Raw genomic sequence first — 21,386 nt, 5'->3', positions numbered from 1 at the left:
AGAGTAAAGAGGGCATGGTGAGGGTCCTTGAGGATAGAAGCTGCTTTCTTAATATACTGCTTCTTGTAAATATCCTTATTGGAATGACATTTGGTGCCTGTAATGTTGCAGGCTGAGTTAACAAAACTCTGGAGTCTTTTTTTCTAGGTGAGCGTTGGCACCTCCATACCTGACAGTGACGCAACCAGCCAGAATGCTTTCCACAGTACACCTGTAGAAGTTTGAGTCTTCAGTGACATACCAAATCTCCTCAAATACCTCACAAAGTATAGTCGCTGGCACCCACAGAGACCCCAGGACAGATCTTTGGAGATGTTGACACCCAGGAACTTGACGTTCTTGAACCTCTCCACTACTGAGCCCTCGATGAGGACTAGGTCACGTTCTCCTGACTTCCTCCTGAAGTTCACAATCACCTCCTTGGTTTTGCTAATTTTGAGTGTAAGGTTGTTGGTGTGACATCACTCAACAAGCTGATCTATCTCTCTCATGTATGCTTCCTCATTGCCATTTGCGATACTGCCAATATGTGATACGTCCATCTGGAGCCATAACAGATTATGGAATAGCTCTCAGCTCTTCAAATACCACAGAAATGCACAGATGTGAATCTCAAGTGTATAGAAACCATTGAAAAGATTGAAGCAGTTGTGCTTTAATTAACCATCATAACTTAATGGAATTGATTAAATAAAAGAGGGAAAATAAAAGTTTGAAGGATTAATTGTAGCCCTGTGGCAGCTCATAAGGCAGGCGAACCGGCCCCGCTTGTAAGCCATGCAGCAGGGTAGCCGACCAAAATGGCGCAGTCGGGGGTTTCCCTTCCTTCCAGCTCAGAGCTCAGAAACCCGCACTTGGGGACCACGTGATGCCCGGATAACATCAATGCTCTCCAGCGCAGTTCTCAGCCAGGTCCAGGCTGGGAGTATAAATGCAGCCCAGCAGCCTGCAATAAACTAGTCTGCTCTCTGAGCTCAACCCGTCTGGTTGTGTGTGTTATTGCAGGAGCAGTGTAGCTGCCGTAACAATTGGTGACCCCGACTGGTTCAAACATCTTTGAACCCATCATGAGTGAGCCTGGGATCAGTGCTATAACCGTGAAACTGCCTGAATTCTGGGTTCAGGAGCCGGAGACCTGGTTCGTCCACACGGAGGCCCAGTTTCACTTCCGCCAGATTTCGTCCGACATGACCAAATTCTACCATGTGGTTGCTGCCCTGGACCAGGCCACCACCAGAAACATGCTGCACTTTGTTCAGCACCCACCCACCCACCGAGGACAAGTAAGAGACCATCAAGCGAGTGCTTACCGAGTCCCTCAGATTATCCAGACACCAGCATGCTGCTCGGGTGCTGCACCTCGACGCCCTGGGGGACAGGTCCCGGATGGAACTGATGGACGAGATGCTCACGCTCATGGGTGAGCACAGCAACTGCCCACTTTTCGAGCGTATCTTCCTCGAACATATGCCTGGGGTCTCCAGCCGCTGCTGGTTCAGGAGAGCTTCACTGACCTGAGGAAGGTCGCCCAGAAGTCCCAAGAGCTATGGCTCGCACGATTCTCGGAGGGCTCAGTGGTCCAGAAGGTCACAAGGCACGACCATGCCAAGCCCACCCCTAACGCTGTGGTAGAGCACCCAACCCCTGCCAGAGCCCCCAAGAGCTTAACCAAGGCCACAGCATCAGCTTCAGGCCTCTGCTTCTACCACCAGCACTGGGGAGCCAAGGCTCAGAAGTGTTGTCAGCCCTGCTCGTTCCAGGGAAATGACCAGGCTGGCCACTATTAATGGCTGCGGCGGCTGGCTAAGGACACAGCCTTCTCTACCTGCGGGGCTCAGTCAGCGGCCAGTGGTTCCTCATTGACACTGGAGCCCAGATCAGCGTCAAACCAGCCATGGCCATCGAATCCAGGAACCGACCTCGTGGACCTCCCCTCCGTGCGGCCAACGCAACGGCAATCCGGACGTATGGAGACAAGACAGTCCACTTCCAGATCAGCCAACAGAATTTTGCGTGGAGGTTCACCGCCTCATCCCTCCCAACTGCCATTCTGGGTGCAGACTTCCTCCTTGCACACAGGCTTCTGGTGGACATTCGAGGTAGGCACCTGGTGGACACCAGCATCTTCCAGGCCGTTCGCCTCGACGCCTCCCACTCGGAGCAACTGCAGATAGCCACAATCAGCACGCCCAGAGTCGAGTTCCAGCAGATCCTGGATGAGTTCCCGACACTCCTCAAGCCACAGTTCTCCGATGCCTCGCCGAGCCATGGGGTGTTCCACCACATCCCCACCCAGGGCCCGCCAGTTCACACCAAGGCACGCCGGCTCCTGTCTGACAAGCTCCAGGTAGCGAAGGAGGAGTTTTCACACCCGTTGGAGCTGGGGATCATTCGGCAGTCCGACAGCCCGTGGGCTTCACCGCTCCACCCAGTCCCGAAAGCCTCTGGCGGCCGGCGTCCCTCCGGAGACTATCGACAGCTCAACGAGACAACCGTTTCTGACCGTTACCCCATCCCTCACATCCAGGACTTTTGGCCAATCTGCACGGCACAAGGGTCTTCTCCAAGGTTGATCTGGTGCGTGGATATCACCAGATCCTGGTGCACCCTGAGGAAATACCCAAGACGGCAATCATCTCCCCCTTTGGCCTGTTCAAATTCCTGCGCATGCCATTTGGGCTCAAGAATGCCGCTCAAACTGTCCAGCATCTCATGGACTCGGTGGGCAGGGACTTGGATTTCGTCTTAATTTATTTGGATGACATCCTTGTTGCCAGCAAGGACCGGACGCAACACAAGGCCCACCTACATGCCCTTTTCTCCCAGCTGGCCGACTTCGGCCTTACCATCAACCCGGCCAAGTGCCAGTTTGGGAAAGAGTCCATGCAGTTCCTGAGGCATAACATCACAGCCGAAGGAGCCACGCCCGACCACAAACCCCTCACCCAGGCGCTCGCGATGGCAAAGGATCCCTGGTCGGCCTGCCAGCAGCGTCACCTCTCCTTCGTGTTGGAGTTTACCACTGACATTTGGCATGAGTCAGGGAAGGACAATGTGGTTGCCGATGCACTCTCGCAACTGGCCATCTGTGCGCTGACGCCTGGCCTCAACTTCGACCAGCTCGTCCGGGACCAGGAAGTTGATGAGGAGACGAGGGCAACACCGGCCTACTATTCCAAGACCTCCTGACTCTGAGCAGCGAAGGGACCATCCTGTGCTATATCTCTTGGGCACCCCGCGGCCAGTGGTTCCACAGCAGTGGCGCATGCATCCATCCATCAGGTCCGCGGTCCAGATGGTGGCAGAATGGTTCGTATGGCATGGGCTGTGGAAGCAGATCGCGGCTGGGCCAGAACATGCACCTATTGCCAGACGTCCAAGGTGCACAGGAGGGCGCTCATACAGGAGTTCGAGCACATCCGGGAACAGTTCAGCCACATTCACGTGGACATCATCGGGCCCTTACCCGTTTCCCAGGGCAACCGTTACCTGTTTACGGTGGTGGACTGCACCACTCGCTGGCCTGAGGTGATCCCGATGCCAGACGCCTCCACCAATTCCTGCTCCCGAGTCCTGTTGCGTGGTTGGGTCGCCCATTTCGGTGTCCCATCTCACCTCACCAGCGATCAAGGCACCCAGTTCACATATGCACTCTGGGCACAGCTGGCCAACAAATTGGGGATTCAGCTACACCATACCACGGCCTACCACCCGCAGGACAATGGACCGGTCGAACGTTTGCACCACCACCAAGACAAATGAACTGCCTTGGGTGCTCCTGGGCACCCGCTCCACTCCCAAGGAAGATTTGCAGACGTCATCAGCTGAGCTGGTCTAGGGTGCGCCGCTGGCACTACCTGGTGAGTTCGTCAACGCACCTCACAATCTCCAGCGGTTGCCACATCAACTACTTCCTCACCTCAGGAGGACTCCTACAAACCCCCACTGCCACCCAGGCACCTGCCGTTCCTGACGAGCTACTTTCTGCGGAGTTCATTTTCGTTCGGCAGGGCCGAACCGCGGCACCTCTGCAGCGACCGTATGAGGGCCATACAGGGTTATACAGCGTTCTGGCTCGACGTTCACACTGGACTTGGGCGGCAGGCATGAGCTGTTTACCATGGACAGGCTGAAGCCAGCTCACCTTGACCCCACCGAGCCAGTGGTCGTTGCCCAGCCCAAGAAGCGAGGCCACCCGACAAAAAAGGACATTAGCGCCACTTCTGGGGGGGGGGGGGGGAACACGACTGTGTGGCGGCTCACCACAAGGCAGGCGAACCAGCCCCGCTTGTAAGCCATGCGGTGGGGCAGCTGGCCAAAATGGCGCCATCGGGGGTTTCCCTTCTTTCCAGTTCGGGGCTCAGGAACCTGCGCTTGGGGACCACATGACGCCCGGATGACGTCAGCGCCCTCCAGCGCGATTCTCAGCCAGGTCTGGGCTAGAAGTACAAGTTCAGCCCAGCAGCTTGCGATAAACTAGTCTGCTCACGGAGCTCAACCCGTCTGGTTGCGTGTGTTATTGCAGGAGCAGTGTAGCCGCCGTGACAGCCCCGTGGAATCGCTTGCATCACTGCTCACAGGAAATTAAAAGGCAAAAATGGTGGCAAAAGGAAGATTTTTTTTTAAATTGTTTTAGCAGGTAATTTAGTGTAAGTGGGGGTAGATAAAAGGGGAAAAAATGCACTTTCAACATAAGGTCACTAATGTTGCATGCATATTTTTAATTATTCATCATAACTTTGCATGTAGTGTGTTTTTTCCATTGTGTATTCACGCATCTTTTTTTTAAAAAAGATGATCAGTTTTCCTGTCCTTTATACGGCTTTTATTCTTTCACTAAGTTCTAAGACGTTGTCTTTTGTTTAATCCTTTCCGCCAATTCTGACTGAGACTAGACGCAATCTGTGCTAACTTAAAGCAAATATAAAGAAGTGCATGACAACTAATGTGAGTACAACACAATTTTATTGGTTTTGCAAGGACGGTGCTCTGTTACACTAGATGACCTGTTGTGACCTACAGCAGGGTCTTTCTGCAAGAAAGCCCATACACAGACGGACACGAGCCTTTTCGTAGCCTTTTCAGCTTCCCATTCTACAGCCTGTTTGCAACTATCCACATGACCTGTAATCTGCAGACTTCAGCAAAACATCTAGCATGAGTTTCAAGAACAGCGTAGGCTTGGTTCTCTCATCTTGCAGCTGGCACAACTAAAAGAAAACAATGTCTTTAACAGACCCTAGTAGGTAGTTACTCAGAAAATATTCTTTTTAAGCCTTTTCTTGCTGATGAAATTTATAGAAAGGAAAGAAGCAAATAAAGAATATCTGTACAATCTATGTCTGTATATCTGGATTCTCCCTCACCATCACTCACTTATCTTCCATCGCGTAGTGTTGAGGAAGCAAGAAGTCTGCAAAGGGACTTGTCGGACAAGTTGGGAAAATGGCAGAGGTGGCAGATGGATTACAGCAAAGTGCGTGGTCATGCACTTTAGTAGAAGAAATAAAGATATGCAGTGCACTATTATCTAAATGGAGAGAAAATTCAGAACGTGGAGGTCTAACTTTGTGCAGGATTCCCTAAAGGTTAACTTGATTGAGCCAGTAGTAAGGAAAGAAAATGCAATGATAGGACTAGAACATAGAAGCAAATATGCAATACAGAGATTTTATAAGGCATTGGTCAAACCACCTTTGAAGTATTATGAGCAGTTTTAGGCCCCATACCCAAAGAAGGATATGCTGCCGAAGGAGAAATTCCAGAGGGGGTTTATAGGAATGCATCCCAGGGATAAAAGGCAAGTTAGATGGCTTTGGGCCTATACTCGCAGGAGTTTAGTAGATTGTGGGGGATTCTCAGTGAAACATGCTGAATATTGAAAGGACTGGATGGAGTGGATGTTGAGATGTCTCCAGTCGTGAGAGAATCTAGGACCAGAGAACATAGCCTCAGAATAAAAAGATGTCCCTTTAGAACAGAGACAAGGACAAATTTCTTCAGCCAGAGGATGGTGAATCCGAGGAATTTGTTGCTACAAATATCTGTAGAGGCCAAGTTATCTGGTAGATTTAAAGTGGAGGTTGGTAGATTTTTGATTAGTAAGGACATCAACGGTTATGGGGAGTAAGCAGGAAAATGGGGTTGAAAGGAAGAATACATTAGAATGCCACTGCAGACTCAATGGGCAGAATTACCTAATTCTGCTCCACTCTCTTTTGGTCTTATCCTTCCCTACCAAGGGAGTAAGGACAGCAGGACAAATTTCAAAACTGGCCAAAGTGGTAATGACAGCAAAGTTGAAGAGGCAGGCAGGTTCACAGGTTTGCAATATGGATGAGGAAGAAAATTGAAAGAATCATAGTCAGTGGATAGTTATTCCACCTTGCAGGTTAGATGTACAACCCAAGCATTGTACCTTCTACCAAGGAAAAATGCAACAGAATTAGTAGGATTCAAAGTGCATGTCATGTGTCAGATTTGTGACATATTACCCAGCGCCCATGGCAGTGGGCATATGGTTCATACAGATTTTATTAATTTCATTAAGGACATTCACTAAACCTCAATAGGCCTACATTAATTCCCTGCAACTTTATAAAACTGAGGGGAAAGTTTATTCCACACAGAGAGTGGTGGATATATGGAACAAGCTGCCAAAGGAAGTCGTAGAGGCAGCTATAATTACAGCATTTTAAAATTATTTGAACAGGTACTGAGAAAGGAGTAGAATGATAAGGGCTCAACGTGGGCACATTTTTAAATTTTTTAAAAATTATTTACAACACTGTAGAAGGCAATTCTGCCCAATTAAACCCAATTAATCTATAACCGCATATGTTTTTTTGGGATTAGGGTCAACGGGGATTAGTCAGCATTGAAGAGTTGGGCTGCAGGATTGCTTCTGTGCTGTACACCTCCTTAACTTCAGATAATGAAAATCTCTATACTGACAAAGATCTGCATTATATGAAAAACTAACAAAATATTAAAGGAAATATTTTAAAGCCATCCCATTGAAGGATAAAAATGTAATTCATGAAAACCAAAAGAAGTCTCGTGCATCAAAGCTCACTGGTGCTAAAAATACCATTAAGCACTACAACATAACTAACAGTGGCACCCAGTGAAGAATAAATCTATAATGCAAAAGATGGCGACATACGGGCAACAACTAATCACCCGCAGAAAAAGGGGTGGCATGGTTGACATAGCCATGAGCACAGCACCTTTACAGCGCCAGTGATCGGGACTGGGGTTCAAATCCTGCGCTGTCTGCAAGGAGTTGGTACGTTCTCCCTGCGTATGCATGGGTTTTCCCCCACCGAGGGTATACATTAAATTGGGTGTAACTTGGATGGCACAGGCTCGAGGGGCAAAATGGCCTGTTACCATGCTGTATGTCAACATACATAAAGCATAGACAGCTCGTGAAATATGGGAAAAGCTATGCTCCAGAACTATAAGAAATACAACACGAGGTTACGCATGATACAATATAATTGGTTACACAGGCTATATATCAAGTTAAATAAATGGGACCCAACAGTATCAGATAGATGTTTTCGCTGTAAGAAGGAAATGGGAACAACAGAACATGCAATTTGGGCATGTGAGAAACTGGAAAAGTTTTGGGAAGATCCAAATCAAGTATTAAATAAAATCACAAAAAGCAACATACCAAAAAATCCAGAGATCTTTCTTCTAAGTAATATAAGTAAAGAATTAGGCCTCAAACTGGATGAAGCGCAAAAAAGATTTATTATGATAGCCTTAGCTGTCGCAAAAAAATGTATAATGTCAACCTGGAAATCAGAAGAGAGCCTGAGAGTACAGCAATGGTACATGGAAATGAATAAATGTATTCCATTGGAAAAAAAAACCATATAATTTAAAAAAAATAAAGTCACATTATTCGAACAAATTAGGGAACCGTACATGGAACACAACATGGAACACAACAGAGAGGGCTTTCCGCGGAAGGAGAAGACGAAATGAACTGACGCAGTGTGTAAAAGTAGACGACACAATTTTCTTGTTTATTTTCATTGTGTGATGACAATGGGTTTATTGTATTGTATACGTTGAGCGTTTAATGGGTTGGGGGGGTGGGAAGGGATGGGGGAAAAAGGGGAGGAAATGACACTGTGTATATTCAAGAGGGAAATGTTTGTGTGTATTTTGGTTAATATGGTTCATGGTGTGAATAATAAAAAATTATTTAAAAAAAGCATAGACAGCTCCAGTGAATTAAATGAAATAAGCAGGTGAAAATAATTAAATTTGCAGGGCTGCAAGCAGACAGGCATATCAATAAACCAGTAATGAAAGAAGTTATTAATGAGTGGAATTGTATTTAATGACCATGGTAAAGCACACAATTATCCCGCAATCCATTTAAACTCCAAGTAGCACAGTCTATTTGGAAGAAGTACCCACCTCAGCATCAATAACATCTGTGATATATCTTGGCGTGAGCAGTGGCATCCGCACATATTGTAGCAGATCAGGTAGGAATTCTTCTCGTTCCTTCTTGGAGTGTTTTACCCAGTTTAGTACTGCTTCAAATACTGGCTCTTCTGAATCCACCTACAACAGCAGTAGCTTGTCAGCAACCAACCAGCCACTACTTGCACAGCCTTCACTTAAATAACTAGAAGCTTGTCCTTTGGGCCATATTTCCCCCAAAACTACATACAGTGGAGGAGGTGGCAAGGTTAATGGTCGCGAAGCTCAAAGTTAGTTTTTCTTTATGTTAAAGAATACATCACAAAACTGCACCAGTGTGAAATTGAAATTAGCGGTAAATGTGATTTTCAATGCATTGCAGTAAATGTGGTTGTTTAGTTTTAATGGTGGATCTTCAATAGTAGCCTGTAGCAAGTCAGAAAAAAAAGTTAACAAAACTAATTCCCTTGATACATCGATGGTGGTGTGGTTACTTATAGAGACTGTAGCTCCAACCAGTGGTAACAGTGTCCAACTCCAAAAGTGATACATTTTTACAGTACAATGTTAAAAATACAGAGAATATCCAGCACAGAATGACACATGAAAGTCTGCAGACTCTGTAATTATAGTTAAAAACAAGAAAATGGTGGAGGAACTCAGCACGTCTCGCAGTGTCCATGGGCGGTAAAGACAATATAAACAACATTTTGAGCCCGAACCCTTCAAGGTACGAGCATATCACTCAGGCAAGTGCCTGAGTTAAAAGGCTGGGGTGAAGGAAAGAAAAGGGGAAGAATCACAGACCAACAGACAAAAGGTGATAATTAGATATGGATGCCGAGGACAGGAGAAGAAAGGGGAGAAAATTGATTGAGGGAAGTAGGGGGTTGGCTCTGTGAGTGCAGAGTTGGGGGAAAGGTTAGAACCCCCCCACAGCATGAACCATAGAAAATTACAGCACAGCAACATGCCCCTTCACCCCTTCTAGTCTGTGCCAAACCATTTTTTTTTGCCTAGTCCCACTGACCTGCACACAATCCATAGCCCTCTATGCCTCCCATCCATGTACCTGTCCAAATTCCTCTTAATTGTTAAAATTGAGCCTCTATTCACTACTTCAACTGGCAGCTTGTTCCACACACTCACTATTCTGTGTGAAGACGTTCCTCTTATGTTCCCCATAAACTTTTCACCCTTACATTTTTTCTCTCTATCCACCGCCTCATAATGATAAATACCTCCATCAAATCTCCTCATTCTTCTACAATCCAGAGAATAAACTCCTAACCAGTTCAACCTTTCCCTGTAACTCAGTTTCTGAAGACCTGGCAACATCCTGGTAAATCTCTGCACTCTCTCTCTCTTATTGATATATTTCCTGTAGTTTGCTGAGCAAAATTGCAGACAATGTTCCAAATTTGGCCTCATCAATGTCTTAGACAACTTTACCATTACATCCTGACTCTTATATTGAATACTTTTAGTTATGAAAGCCAATATGCCAAAAGCTCTCTTTACCACCCTACCTACGTCACTTTCAGGGAACTATGTATCTGTATTCCCAAATCCCTCTGTTCTACCACACTCCTCAGTGCCCTAACCATTTACCATGCATGTCCTTTCTTGGTTTGTCCTTCCAAAGTGCAACACTTCACACTTGCCTGCATAAATTTCCATCTGCCATTTTCAGCCCATTTTTCCAGCTGGTCCAGCTTTGAAAACCTTCTTTGCCGTCCACAACCCCTCCAATCTTAGTGTCATCTGCCAACTTGCTTATCCAATTTACATTATCATCCAGATCATTGATTATAGATGACAAACAACAATGGTGGGATTAAAACTGGTGCCTGTCATTCCAAGTGTCACTTAACCATTCTTATCCCATCAAACATCCTGGAATCTCTCAAGGATGTGTTTGCTTTAAATACAAAGTACTCACCTGAATCTCATCACACCTAATGAGTTTTTCCACTTCCTCCTTATTTAGCAGCATGAATTCCTCATGTTGGACGACTTCTGGAAAGTTCTTCTGGCTGAAAACCTCTGCAGCTTGCATCAGATCTACACAGCTATGAGTTTCAGCAAACTCTTGGATTCCCAAGCAGTTGGATGGGTCTAACTGACTCTCCAAGAATTCACAGCAAGCTTGCTTCACACCTGGAGAAAAGCACACAAAATACAATAAATGCACAAAGGAAATGGTCGTATTTGTTTGTGCTGGTAGTTGGCATCACTGTAAATGCATACAGCAGGTGAATAATTCTCTTTAGATATATTCAGAGTCCCAAGTGTCAGCCTTGCCTTATGCTAATACCCTCATCTCAGAGAATGAGAATTGCAGGTAATGGCTCAGAGGTAGCCACTCCAGTGTTGTTCTGTCTGAGGTGCTGTCATTTACACGAGATATCAAACTGAAGTCCTGTCCATATTCTCAACTGGATGTACAAGGTGTCCTGATTTTATCACCATTCTAAAGCATCTTACTTGGTTATTTCTTTCACTGCTATATACAGGACTGATCTGTGTGTTTTCCCCACAGTGCAAGAGTACCTATACTTTAGAAGTATTTCTTCGGTGTCGTGACATATTAAGTAAATCCAGAATTAGGAGAACCGCTATAGGCTCTTACTCTTGAATAACTATTGTGTTGCAGTGAAATGTTTTCCCTAACTGGCAACACAAATGTTTGCTGCTTCCAGTATTTCACAGGCCATGAGTAATCTCTGGAGAGCAGTTATACAAGTGGTTTCACACTGTTCAAGCTTTGAACTTCACCAAGAGTGGCAAAACTGAGAAGGAAGTTCACCTTTCAGCTGGAGGAGACAGGCTGCAGGAAGCAGTTCTTGAACATTCTCCACAGTGACATGAACCGTTTCTGTATATACAAAATCCAATAGAATTTCCATGGTGGAGGCTGTCAGACCCTGGATATCAACGTCAGGTTTACTCTTCTCTGAAAGCTGCAAGGAGATGAGTGATGGCTCAATCAATCATCAACGATTGTAATCATTTTCTCAGTCTCAGCAGCATAAAATTCCTACAGATATAAACCACTATGCACACCTGATACTGATGAGACAGACTGGGTTCACACTGCAGGCTGGGTTCCACAGACATTCACCCAACCCTGAAAGGTCACACACACTGTCTGCCAAAACCCAAAATGTTAACTGCATTTCTTGGTCTATAGACACTGGTGAATATTTCTAACATTTTACGTTGCAATGCAGGTTTACACCATCTGCCATATCTTGCAGTCAGCTGGCAAATCTGCACTTGTTGTCTGAGCGATATAGGCTTTTTTTCTGGGCCTCTGGCGATGGTTTGGATATAATTAGAAGCTTATTAGTCCACTTCAGTGTGTAATTAGGAGTTATCCATATTGCTGTGGGACGAATCAGACCAAGGACAGAAAAAGGTTTCCTTCCCAAATATTGTTATTTAGTTAGAGACACGAGAGAAATGCAGGTGCTGTGATCTTGAGCTAAAGGAACTCAATGGTTCAGGCAATTAATTATTTGGTGGGTTTACAGCCATCCAACATATTCAAGTCACTTTTACTATTGTCAGATGTTTCAAACAAATTTAAAATATACAAATTAGTGAAATTTAAATAAGCATTCTCTGGATTATTACCTGGAGAACTGTTTAATTAGACTTTATAAGAAGACTTTGCAGGAGCTCTGAAACATGTGTCATACTCCATTAACTGATCACTTGTGCCCCCCCTCCCCCTTCACTGGATTATTAATCCATGCATTTGGATTCCTAATTCAGCAATTTAAACATTCCGCTATTGTATGCTATAAAATGATCACGCAATACCAATTTAGGACACAAATAAGAGACAAAACCTTGCCTCTGGGAGCCAAATTGATAAGAGTCACTTAACATCTTCCATCGAGTCCTCACGTAGTCACCCTCCTCTTTCAGTTAAGTATGAGACAGCAGTTTGCAATCAAAGGCAGATTAACACGTTACCTAATTCTCACCAGAAAAATAATAATGTTTAGGTGAAGAATAAAGGCTAAGGGATAGATTTGTGTTGGAGGATGAAAAAAATCTCATCAGCATTGGAAGAAACCTGATGTGTTCTGATTTCTAGAAGAAAAATAAATGATTCTGCACTGCCTTAACTCTTGTGCAGGCATGTATTGTAATCCCAGAAAAGATTCAGCAATACATGATGGAACAGGGTTAAACACTTCTACAATTGATGTTTTAAATTGGTTGATAATAGTGGCTACAAAATAAGATGCACAATTTAAAGAAAATCATTAATCAAAATAACCTGAGGGACAGCCTTAAATTTAGAATGTTTTTCAACCAATTCTCACTGCAAATACACATCCCAGCATTATTTCTATAAGATACTTCAATTATATTTTCACATTCTATAATCAGCAACTTTTAAGCGCAAGCATCATATAAACTGCTATTTCAATTCACTCTAGTTTTCAATAAAACTATCCTGTCTTGCAAGTTGGGTGGTCATTCCAAAGGAGGACACGGTCACAGGTTACCATATAAAACAACAAATGCAAACACACTGTGTGTTATATATAGTAACCTATGACCATGTCCTCCTTTGGTATGGCCACCCAACTTGCAACGGCCAGGTGGTTTGAATTAAAAGGGTAAATTGTTCCCTTTTTTATTTAGACTATCTATCTACATACAAATTAAGAAACAGGTAATAATGGATGTGATACTGACCCAAATGTTAATTCCTCCAGAAGGAGAATTCAATAGAAAGAGATATAATTTAAAAATTAGAAACACAAAATCATTTCATCCCAAGCCTTGAGTCAGTTTCTGTGTGATCGGTATTTTAACTCCATTTATCTGCCTTGGTTTCTCATTCTGCTAAACTCTTATCTAATACAATCAATCAAAAAAATTAAGTGACTTAGCATTCACAATTTTATTTTGAGGAAGTGAAATCCCAAGGTCCATTTCAGTAAAGAGGCAGGCGATCTGGATATGAAGTCAAGCACCATGTTACTTAAAGGGTACCGAAAACCATCAAGAAGAGTAGAAAGATGGAAAACATTACTAAAATGTTGCAGAAACAGGAAACTTAAGAAACAGGTCTTAAGAAGCTGCTGAATCACAGACTATTGCACTATTTTTGGGATAACTATTTGAAGTTAAAGAAGATTGGTTTTGAATCTGTAATAAACCAATAGACTAATTTGGCTTCTTGTGGTCAGTCACCAGGATTACAAGTTCATTGTCTATCCCAGCTGTCTTGCTGAAGGAAACAAAAAGTTACAGTCTAAGGCAGGCAATAGAGAGTCTCATTTCCATCAAGTGGTTAATGCTGAATAAACGATCCCAAGTTAAAATGCCATATTGATGAATTTATGGACACCGATGATGGCCACAAGAAGAGTGTGAACCTGCTTCCTGGCCAATAGAACAAAATCCATCAACAGCAAACAACAAACTTACCTCGCTAGTGAACATAGCGCAGAAGTAATCACTGCATGCTGCTAGCACAATACGATGCGCAGGAAAGTCTTTGCTGTCAACTCGTAGTGTAACATCACACAGGGTGTTACTCTTCCTCAAGGAGTTCATTGTGTTAAGAATGGACTTGGCATGAGTGTTGGTCATGATGTCCCGAGGAGCCATGTTGAGCCTGTCCACTTGTAATTCCAGAAAAATTAACTTTAATAACCTATAGCTGGATTTGAATCAAATCAACAATACATTATTACTTGAAGAATACACCTTTGATATTTAATACTTCCTATGCCAAGCTTCTATAGTAAGCATTTTAACTGCAAGTGGTGCTAGTATTACACAAAAATAGAACATGCATCTAATTCTGTCCTCCCATAACAAAGCAAGAACATCTTTATATCTTATCCATTACCTGTATTAAAGTAACTCAACCACCATGCCACACTTGCTACTTTTCTAGCCAAGACAATTAATCAGTCAGTCTGAACTAAACTGGAACACACTCATCTCAGAGTCAGAAGATTGTGGATTTGAACTTTAAAATTTAGAATTGTATTAAGGAAATGCTACATTATTTTTGTCTTTGCTGTACTAATATTTATCAGTCATCTAGTGCAAACGAAAAGGGTAAATTATATTGTCATTGGTCTTTATGTGCTAGCTAAATTTCTGAATGTGAGGCACTTGGGACATGCCAAGTTTGTAAAAAGTGCTAGGCATATAAAAGCTCTCCTTCTTCATTATTGGATTTTCGAGACATCCAATTGCCTCTGCTACACATATACAACGTAATGGAACCAGCTTTGTTTTCGCATCCTCAAATCATTTATTTATAAAATGCCTTAAAACATTGAAATGTCACAAAAAATCCTCATCCATGAAGTTATTTTTGAAGTCTAGAGATTTTTAAATATTTTTTAAAATTTATAAATACAGCATGGTAACAGGCCCTTTCGGCGCATGAGCCTGCACGGCCCAAATGCGACAAATTAGCCTGCTAGCCCATACATCTTTGGAACTTGGGTGCAAACCAGAGAGCCCAGAGAAAACCCACACAAACTCTTTAAAGACAGCCCCAGATTCCAAACGGGGATCACAGGTGGTGTAATAGCGTTCCACTAACCGCTCCGCTAACTGTGCTTAGATATTGATGGGTCTGCATAAAAGTCTGTTAGATTTGATAATGTTTTGCTTCAGTTATAGGAAAGCATTGTTTTGGCAATAAACTGAGCCAAAGGAAAGGATCTGTGCCCAAGTTAAAGTGGTAATATGGAAGTACTTGGAAATGACAAAATTAATGATTATTTTTCATTTTACTAAAAGCTTCTTTTGAATAACATTCCAAATGGAAATGAGGTGGATGTAAAATAACTTCAGTCTGCAATACATCCTGAACAGCATAGATACCAATTTGTTTCAAAGATCACCCACTAAAGTCAAGTGACAGCCAGCCTACTGTACACCAACTAATTGCAGCCTTCCACCCAAAGGAGCCTGCAGATGAGTTGAGTTGAGCTTTTGTTTCCAGTACAAGTTATTGTTGGATAATGGGCAGTATAATAATTACAGATCTGCATTCCATCTCAAGTATTTACTCACAAAACATTCAGCCTCAGTAAAGATCAAGCTAGCATTTAAAAGTGTATGTTTTTTTAAAAGCAGAGCAACTCAAAGTTCACATTTCCAACAAAAACATTAATATTCATGGTTAATTTTTCGTAAGAGTTAAATAATTTACATTAACAAAGTGAAGACACTATCGGGAAGAATGATTTTGAATCTTGCTTGTAAAAGGAGCAAATCAGAAATCTAGGTACGCAGTGCTTAGAACATTCTCCTGTTCAAAATGGATCATTGGAAAATCACAGTACACACCAAGGCTCCCTGGCTAAAACTGATGATAATCATTTTATCACAAGAAGATGGGACTATTCCTCAAAAATGTTTCTTATTTTCCGAAGTGAGCAGGAAAGTAGTATTTTTATGGCATTAACTTCTTCCACACATTTTAAACATTCTTACTGCAGATCATTGTGTTACGTAACTGATAAAACTCCCAGCTCCACTCCTGGTTTACGCACAGTCAGTCTTGCTCCTGAAGCCTGACTCCGTCTTTAACCTCCTTATTTCATTTTACAATCTGGCACTTCCACTGATATCTAATACTAATACTGATTTGAAATAGGCCTCAAACAGGATCATGGGCTCACATTTCTACCTGTTCACCATAACCCTCAACTGCCATATTCATCAAAAGTGTGACTATCCAGCCTTAAATATATTTAAGGATTCAGCCTTCATAGCTTCAATAGTTGACAATTTCATAGGTTCACGCCACAAAAAATATATTCTATTCACTCTCCATCTTTTGCAGCAAACCCCATATTCTCAAACAAAAGGGGAAGAAATTTTTTTAATTTAAATTTATACATACAGCATGGTTACAGGCCCTTCTGGTCCACGAGCCCGTACCACCCAATTGACCTACAACACACCACCCCCCCCCGCTATGTTTTGAATGGTGGGAGGAACCCAGAGCACCCGGAGGAAACCCATACAGACATAGGGAGAACATATATCCACCTTACATACAGCACGGGATTCGAACCCTCGTCTCAGTTGCTGGTGCTAACCGGTCTGCTAACCATGCTGCTCCTTGCAGCATCTCCCCTTATCAAGTTCCATTATTATTTTAAATATTTAGTAAGTTTTCTTCACATTAACCCAAACTTCCACATGTAAAGATCCTACCAGCTCAATCTTTTTAGTCAGAAGCAGGAATGGCCAATTTCACATCAGAATAGCAAAAATTTGTGTTAAAATTGCTGCCTGTGATTCCATTAATCTTAGGAACTGTGTAAACATTTTCAGATTAGCATTCAATGCAAGTTGATTTCCTTTTACACAAGGAGTCCAAAACTGCACAGTGCTCAGGGCATAATCTCACAATTCCCTGTACAATTATTGTAAAACCTCCCTATATTTTTATTCCTTCCCATTGCATTAAAGCCTATATTCAATTAACTATCACAACAACTTCCCCACAGTAAATGCAAAAAATGCATAGCATGCCCCTACATCTCCCCACTCTCCTCCATCTAGGGCCACATACAGACCTTCCAGGTGAGGCTGAGTTTAACACGCACATAGTCCAACCTAATTATCGCTTTTGGAGTACTCGGGACTGTCCTCCACAATAGTGAAACCAAACACCAATTGGGTGATGGCTTTGCCTGAACACCTACATTTTTTGCAGATCTAAACTTGAACCATTTCAATTCACCCAACCATTCCAACACAGATACCATATGTCAGGATGAGGCCAAATGTAAACTTGAGAAACACATCATATTCCTCCCATTTTCCTCCTTTTTAATCTTAGTCTTGATAATGGGCCCCAACTCAAAACATCGATTGACCATTTCTACCCATGGTCTGACCTACTGAATTTCTCCAGCAACCCATTGCTTATTTGTTGTACCTCTGCAATTCACATACAAAGACACCCAGATCGCTCTGCAATGAAGCATTGTGGTAGCTCATTTAACACGCAGGATGTCGTCCCAGAAACAAGCACTAATTCAGCACAAAATGTGATGGCTGTATGATTCCATAAAGAGAGATCCAACACTGAGTGTGCTCTGCTGAGTGAGGAATCCAGAATGAACCCTTTCATCCTCACAGTTTCAGTCTTCTGTAAATCCTACAAAGAATTGCTCCAGAGCTTGGTGTGGACAACTTGCTTATGTAACGAGATTTCAGGTATGATACAATATTTGGAAAGCCACTGATTAATCATGGATAACCAGCATGATCTGTTTAAGGAAAGTTGTGATTGGCTTAATTTTTATTTTTAAAAGATGCTAACAAGGTCAACAACTGTCCTCGATATCCAGCAGTTTAAATGGATTCTGCCAAAACTTTTTAAGGTACCATGTGGCAGACTGAAGACAAGGTTTAAACATATGGTATCCAAGAGAAAGAGGCAAATATAATTCAAAATCAGCTGGAAGGAATGAAAAAAAAGTGGCTTAACCTGATTAATTGTGATAGAGCATGTGTCTCAATTAGATGCCATAGTTTACAAATATAATCAGGAATGCACAATGTAATAAGATTGAGGTTTCCTTTCACAAATAGATAATCCTTACATTCATTTGCAGAGTTAGGATTACGAGAGCATCTGATGCGCCATGGCAGAGGTCGAGTCTACCATCTGCCACCTCCCCTTCTGTTATCCCAGAACCAAGCAAGACTAACTCCTTGGGATGACAGCCATTTCAGACAACTTCACCCATAATCCATTCATACCACCTGGAATATTAATAAAAAGATTAATAACACAAAACAAATTAATTTAGAAAAACAGAATTCTCCCCCATGAGCATTTTCTGAGTTCCAGAAAGGTAACTCCCTCCCTTCTAAACCCAGGCAATAGAACACATTTTAATTCTACATTATAGCAGCAAGCTGCATATCTCAGAACACAACAGAAATTATTGAAGTACTGTGCAACTTTCATTTTAGATTGAGACAGCAAAGCAGTTGCACATTTTTCTTTATCGATTTGGACAATGCAGTAAATAAGTTGTATTCCACTTTTATATCATATCTCATTCAATTCCAGATCTTCATTCAATTTCTTCAGTGCCTTTCCCCAGTTTATTCCTCGGTTTTTCTGGTTCAACTCCACTCCGTTGTTTATACCCTCAGTTTTTCTCTCTCTTTCCCTGCCCATTTTATATCCGATTTTCCTTTCATGCCATTACATGGCAAACTCCTACTTCTTCCTCCCTGGGTTTCTCCCCCACCATCCTTCTAAGCACCTTCCTCTTTTTGACTCCATTCTTTTACTGGGACATTTCTCACCTCTTTACCACAATGATTAATTTAATCCCCCATATAATTACATTTTCTCTATTTCCTGCCTATATTCTGTTTTCACACATTATCACCTCCTAATTTAATCTTTAATTATTGCATCCCCAAGTAACATCCATCTCTTTTCAGTGGAAAATCCCCTCTCCAGGTTACTCTACCTCATTTTGCTTCTTAAAATATTCACATTTCTCTTATTATTCTCCATATTTCTGTCTCTGGATGAATCGCATCTCCAACCAGTTTCCCATAACATTCCTGGATTGGCCCTATCCCCATTTCACTGCCACCTCCCCCACCCCACCCCCCGCCCCCCGGGCAATCTTTCCCCCCCCTACCTAACCCCTGCCCCCAAATCACCTGCTCCTTTCTTCCCCAGGTTAAATTGCATATTTGTCCCAACTCAGGCTCCACGTATTCCCTTCCCAAAATCCCTCCACTGACATTTTCCCCAAACCTTCCTCAGGTTCTACACCCACTCACCTCCATCCTGGAGATTTTTTCCCTCTTCCTTCCTCAGGTTTCTCCCCCACCTATTTCCCCTTGACTCCCCGATTTAATCCTTTCTTTTATCCATTCTCCATCCCTAGTTGTTCCCCCCACCGTCTTCCTCGCTAGGTTTCTCCCTCACCCATCACTTCCAGACCCGTTTCCCCCATTCTCCTTTCCACTCCCCACCCATTCTCCCTCACCCATCCCTACCCATCTCCCCATTCTCCATTCCACTCCCCACCCATTCCCCCTCAACCAACCCTTGCACTCCCCCAATTCTCCCTCTCCCATCACACACTCCCCGATGCTCCCAATTCTCCCTCACCCATCCCACACTCCCTCATCCATTCCTTCTACCCCCAATACTCCCCATTCTCCCTCACCCATCCCTCATCCATCCCTTAAACCCCCAATGCTCCCCCATTCCCCCTCACCCATCCCACCCTCCCCGATGCTCCCCATTCCCCCTCACCCATCCCACCCTCCACGATGCTCCCCATTCTCCCTCACCCATCCCACCCTCCCCGATGCTTCCCATTCTCCCTCACCCATCCTACCCTCCCCGATGCTTCCCATTCCCCCTCACCCATCCCACGCTCCCCATTCTCCCTCACCCATCCCACCCTCCCCAATGCTCCCCATTCTCCCTCACCCATCCCACCCTCCCCGATGCTTCCCATTCTCCCTCACTCATCCCACCCTCCCCCATCCCACACTCCCCATTCCCCCTCACCCATCCCACGCTCCCCATTCTCCCTCACCCATCCCACCCTCCCCGATGCTTCCCATTCTCCCTCACCCATCCCACCCTCCCCGATGCTCCCCATTCTCCCTCTCCCATCCCACCCTCCCCGATGCTTCCCATTCCCCCTCACCCATCCCACACTCCCCATTCTCCCTCACCCATCCCACCCACCCCGATGCTTCCCATTCCCCCTCACCCATCCCACGCTCCCAATTCTCCCTCACCCATCCCACCCTCCCCGATGCTTCCCATTCCCCCTCACCCATCCCACGCTCCCAATTCTCCCTCACCCATCCCACCCACCCCGATGCTTCCCATTCCCCCTCACCCATCCCACCCTCCCCGATGCTCCCCATTCCCCCTCACCCATCCCACCCTCCCCGATGCTCCCCATTCCCCCTCACCCATCCCACCCTCCACGATGCTCCCCATTCTCCCTCACCCATCCCACCCTCCCCGATGCTTCCCATTCTCCCTCACCCATCCTACCCTCCCCGATGCTTCCCATTCCCCCTCACCCATCCCACGCTCCCCATTCTCCCTCACCCATCCCACCCTCCCCAATGCTCCCCATTCTCCCTCACCCATCCCACCCTCCCCGATGCTTCCCATTCTCCCTCACTCATCCCACCCTCCCCCATCCCACACTCCCCATTCCCCCTCACCCATCCCACGCTCCCCATTCTCCCTCACCCATCCCACCCTCCCCGATGCTTCCCATTCTCCCTCACCCATCCCACCCTCCCCGATGCTCCCCATTCTCCCTCTCCCATCCCACCCTCCCCGATGCTTCCCATTCCCCCTCACCCATCCCACACTCCCCATTCTCCCTCACCCATCCCACCCACCCCGATGCTTCCCATTCCCCCTCACCCATCCCACGCTCCCAATTCTCCCTCACCCATCCCACCCTCCCCGATGCTTCCCATTCCCCCTCACCCATCCCACGCTCCCAATTCTCCCTCACCCATCCCACCCACCCCGATGCTTCCCATTCCCCCTCACCCATCCCACGCTCACCATTCTCCCTCACCCATCCCACCCTCCTCGATGCCTCCCGCCCCCTTCCCCATTCTCCTTCCCCTGGGTTTCTCCCTGTACCCACCACTCTCCTGCTCTCACCCCTACCCATCCAATGCAACCGTGATTTTAAGCCGCCCATCCTCCCTCCCCGGTTTCTCTCCCACCCACCTCCACTGCCCTTCCTCCTTGGGGCCTCCCCACCCTCCCTGCCCCCCCTGGCTCCCAGGTACCGCGGTTCACCTGCCGCCGTTGTACAGTGTTTACCCCCAGACTAGGCCCAGACGAGCCACCGAGTCTGTACAATTTACTCTCAGCAAACTATGCCCTT

At 44.9% G+C, this 21,386-nt stretch overlaps 1 protein-coding gene across 7 annotated transcripts in view; it reads right to left on the bottom strand.

Annotated features, from left to right (window-relative positions):
• The window catches only part of klhl12 (kelch-like family member 12), a 69,044-nt gene that overhangs the window by 47,470 nt on the left and 188 nt on the right, over window positions 1-21,386 (bottom strand). For 3 of the 7 annotated variants that reach the window (XM_069941412.1, XM_069941407.1, XM_069941409.1), the window contains exons 2-6: window positions 18,072-18,234; window positions 13,906-14,140; window positions 11,258-11,411; window positions 10,391-10,608; window positions 8,440-8,589 (exon numbers count right to left, since the gene is read on the bottom strand). In XM_069941412.1, the coding sequence (XP_069797513.1) occupies window positions 8,440-8,589; window positions 10,391-10,608; window positions 11,258-11,411; window positions 13,906-14,088 (705 nt within the window). In that variant the 5' untranslated portion in view covers window positions 14,089-14,140; window positions 18,072-18,234. Of the gene's footprint in view, window positions 1-8,439; window positions 8,590-10,390; window positions 10,609-11,257; window positions 11,412-13,905; window positions 14,141-18,071; window positions 18,235-21,298; window position 21,386 lie in introns of those variants that run through there. The other 4 variants (XM_069941408.1, XM_069941410.1, XM_069941411.1 and 1 more) reach the window with 4 other exon arrangements.

This window comes from Narcine bancroftii, chromosome 5, assembly GCF_036971445.1.
Source record: "Narcine bancroftii isolate sNarBan1 chromosome 5, sNarBan1.hap1, whole genome shotgun sequence".
Taxonomy (NCBI): domain Eukaryota; kingdom Metazoa; phylum Chordata; class Chondrichthyes; order Torpediniformes; family Narcinidae; genus Narcine; species Narcine bancroftii.
The sequence above is the reverse complement of the archived record's forward strand: the minus strand, read 5'-3'. Positions and strand labels throughout refer to the sequence as shown.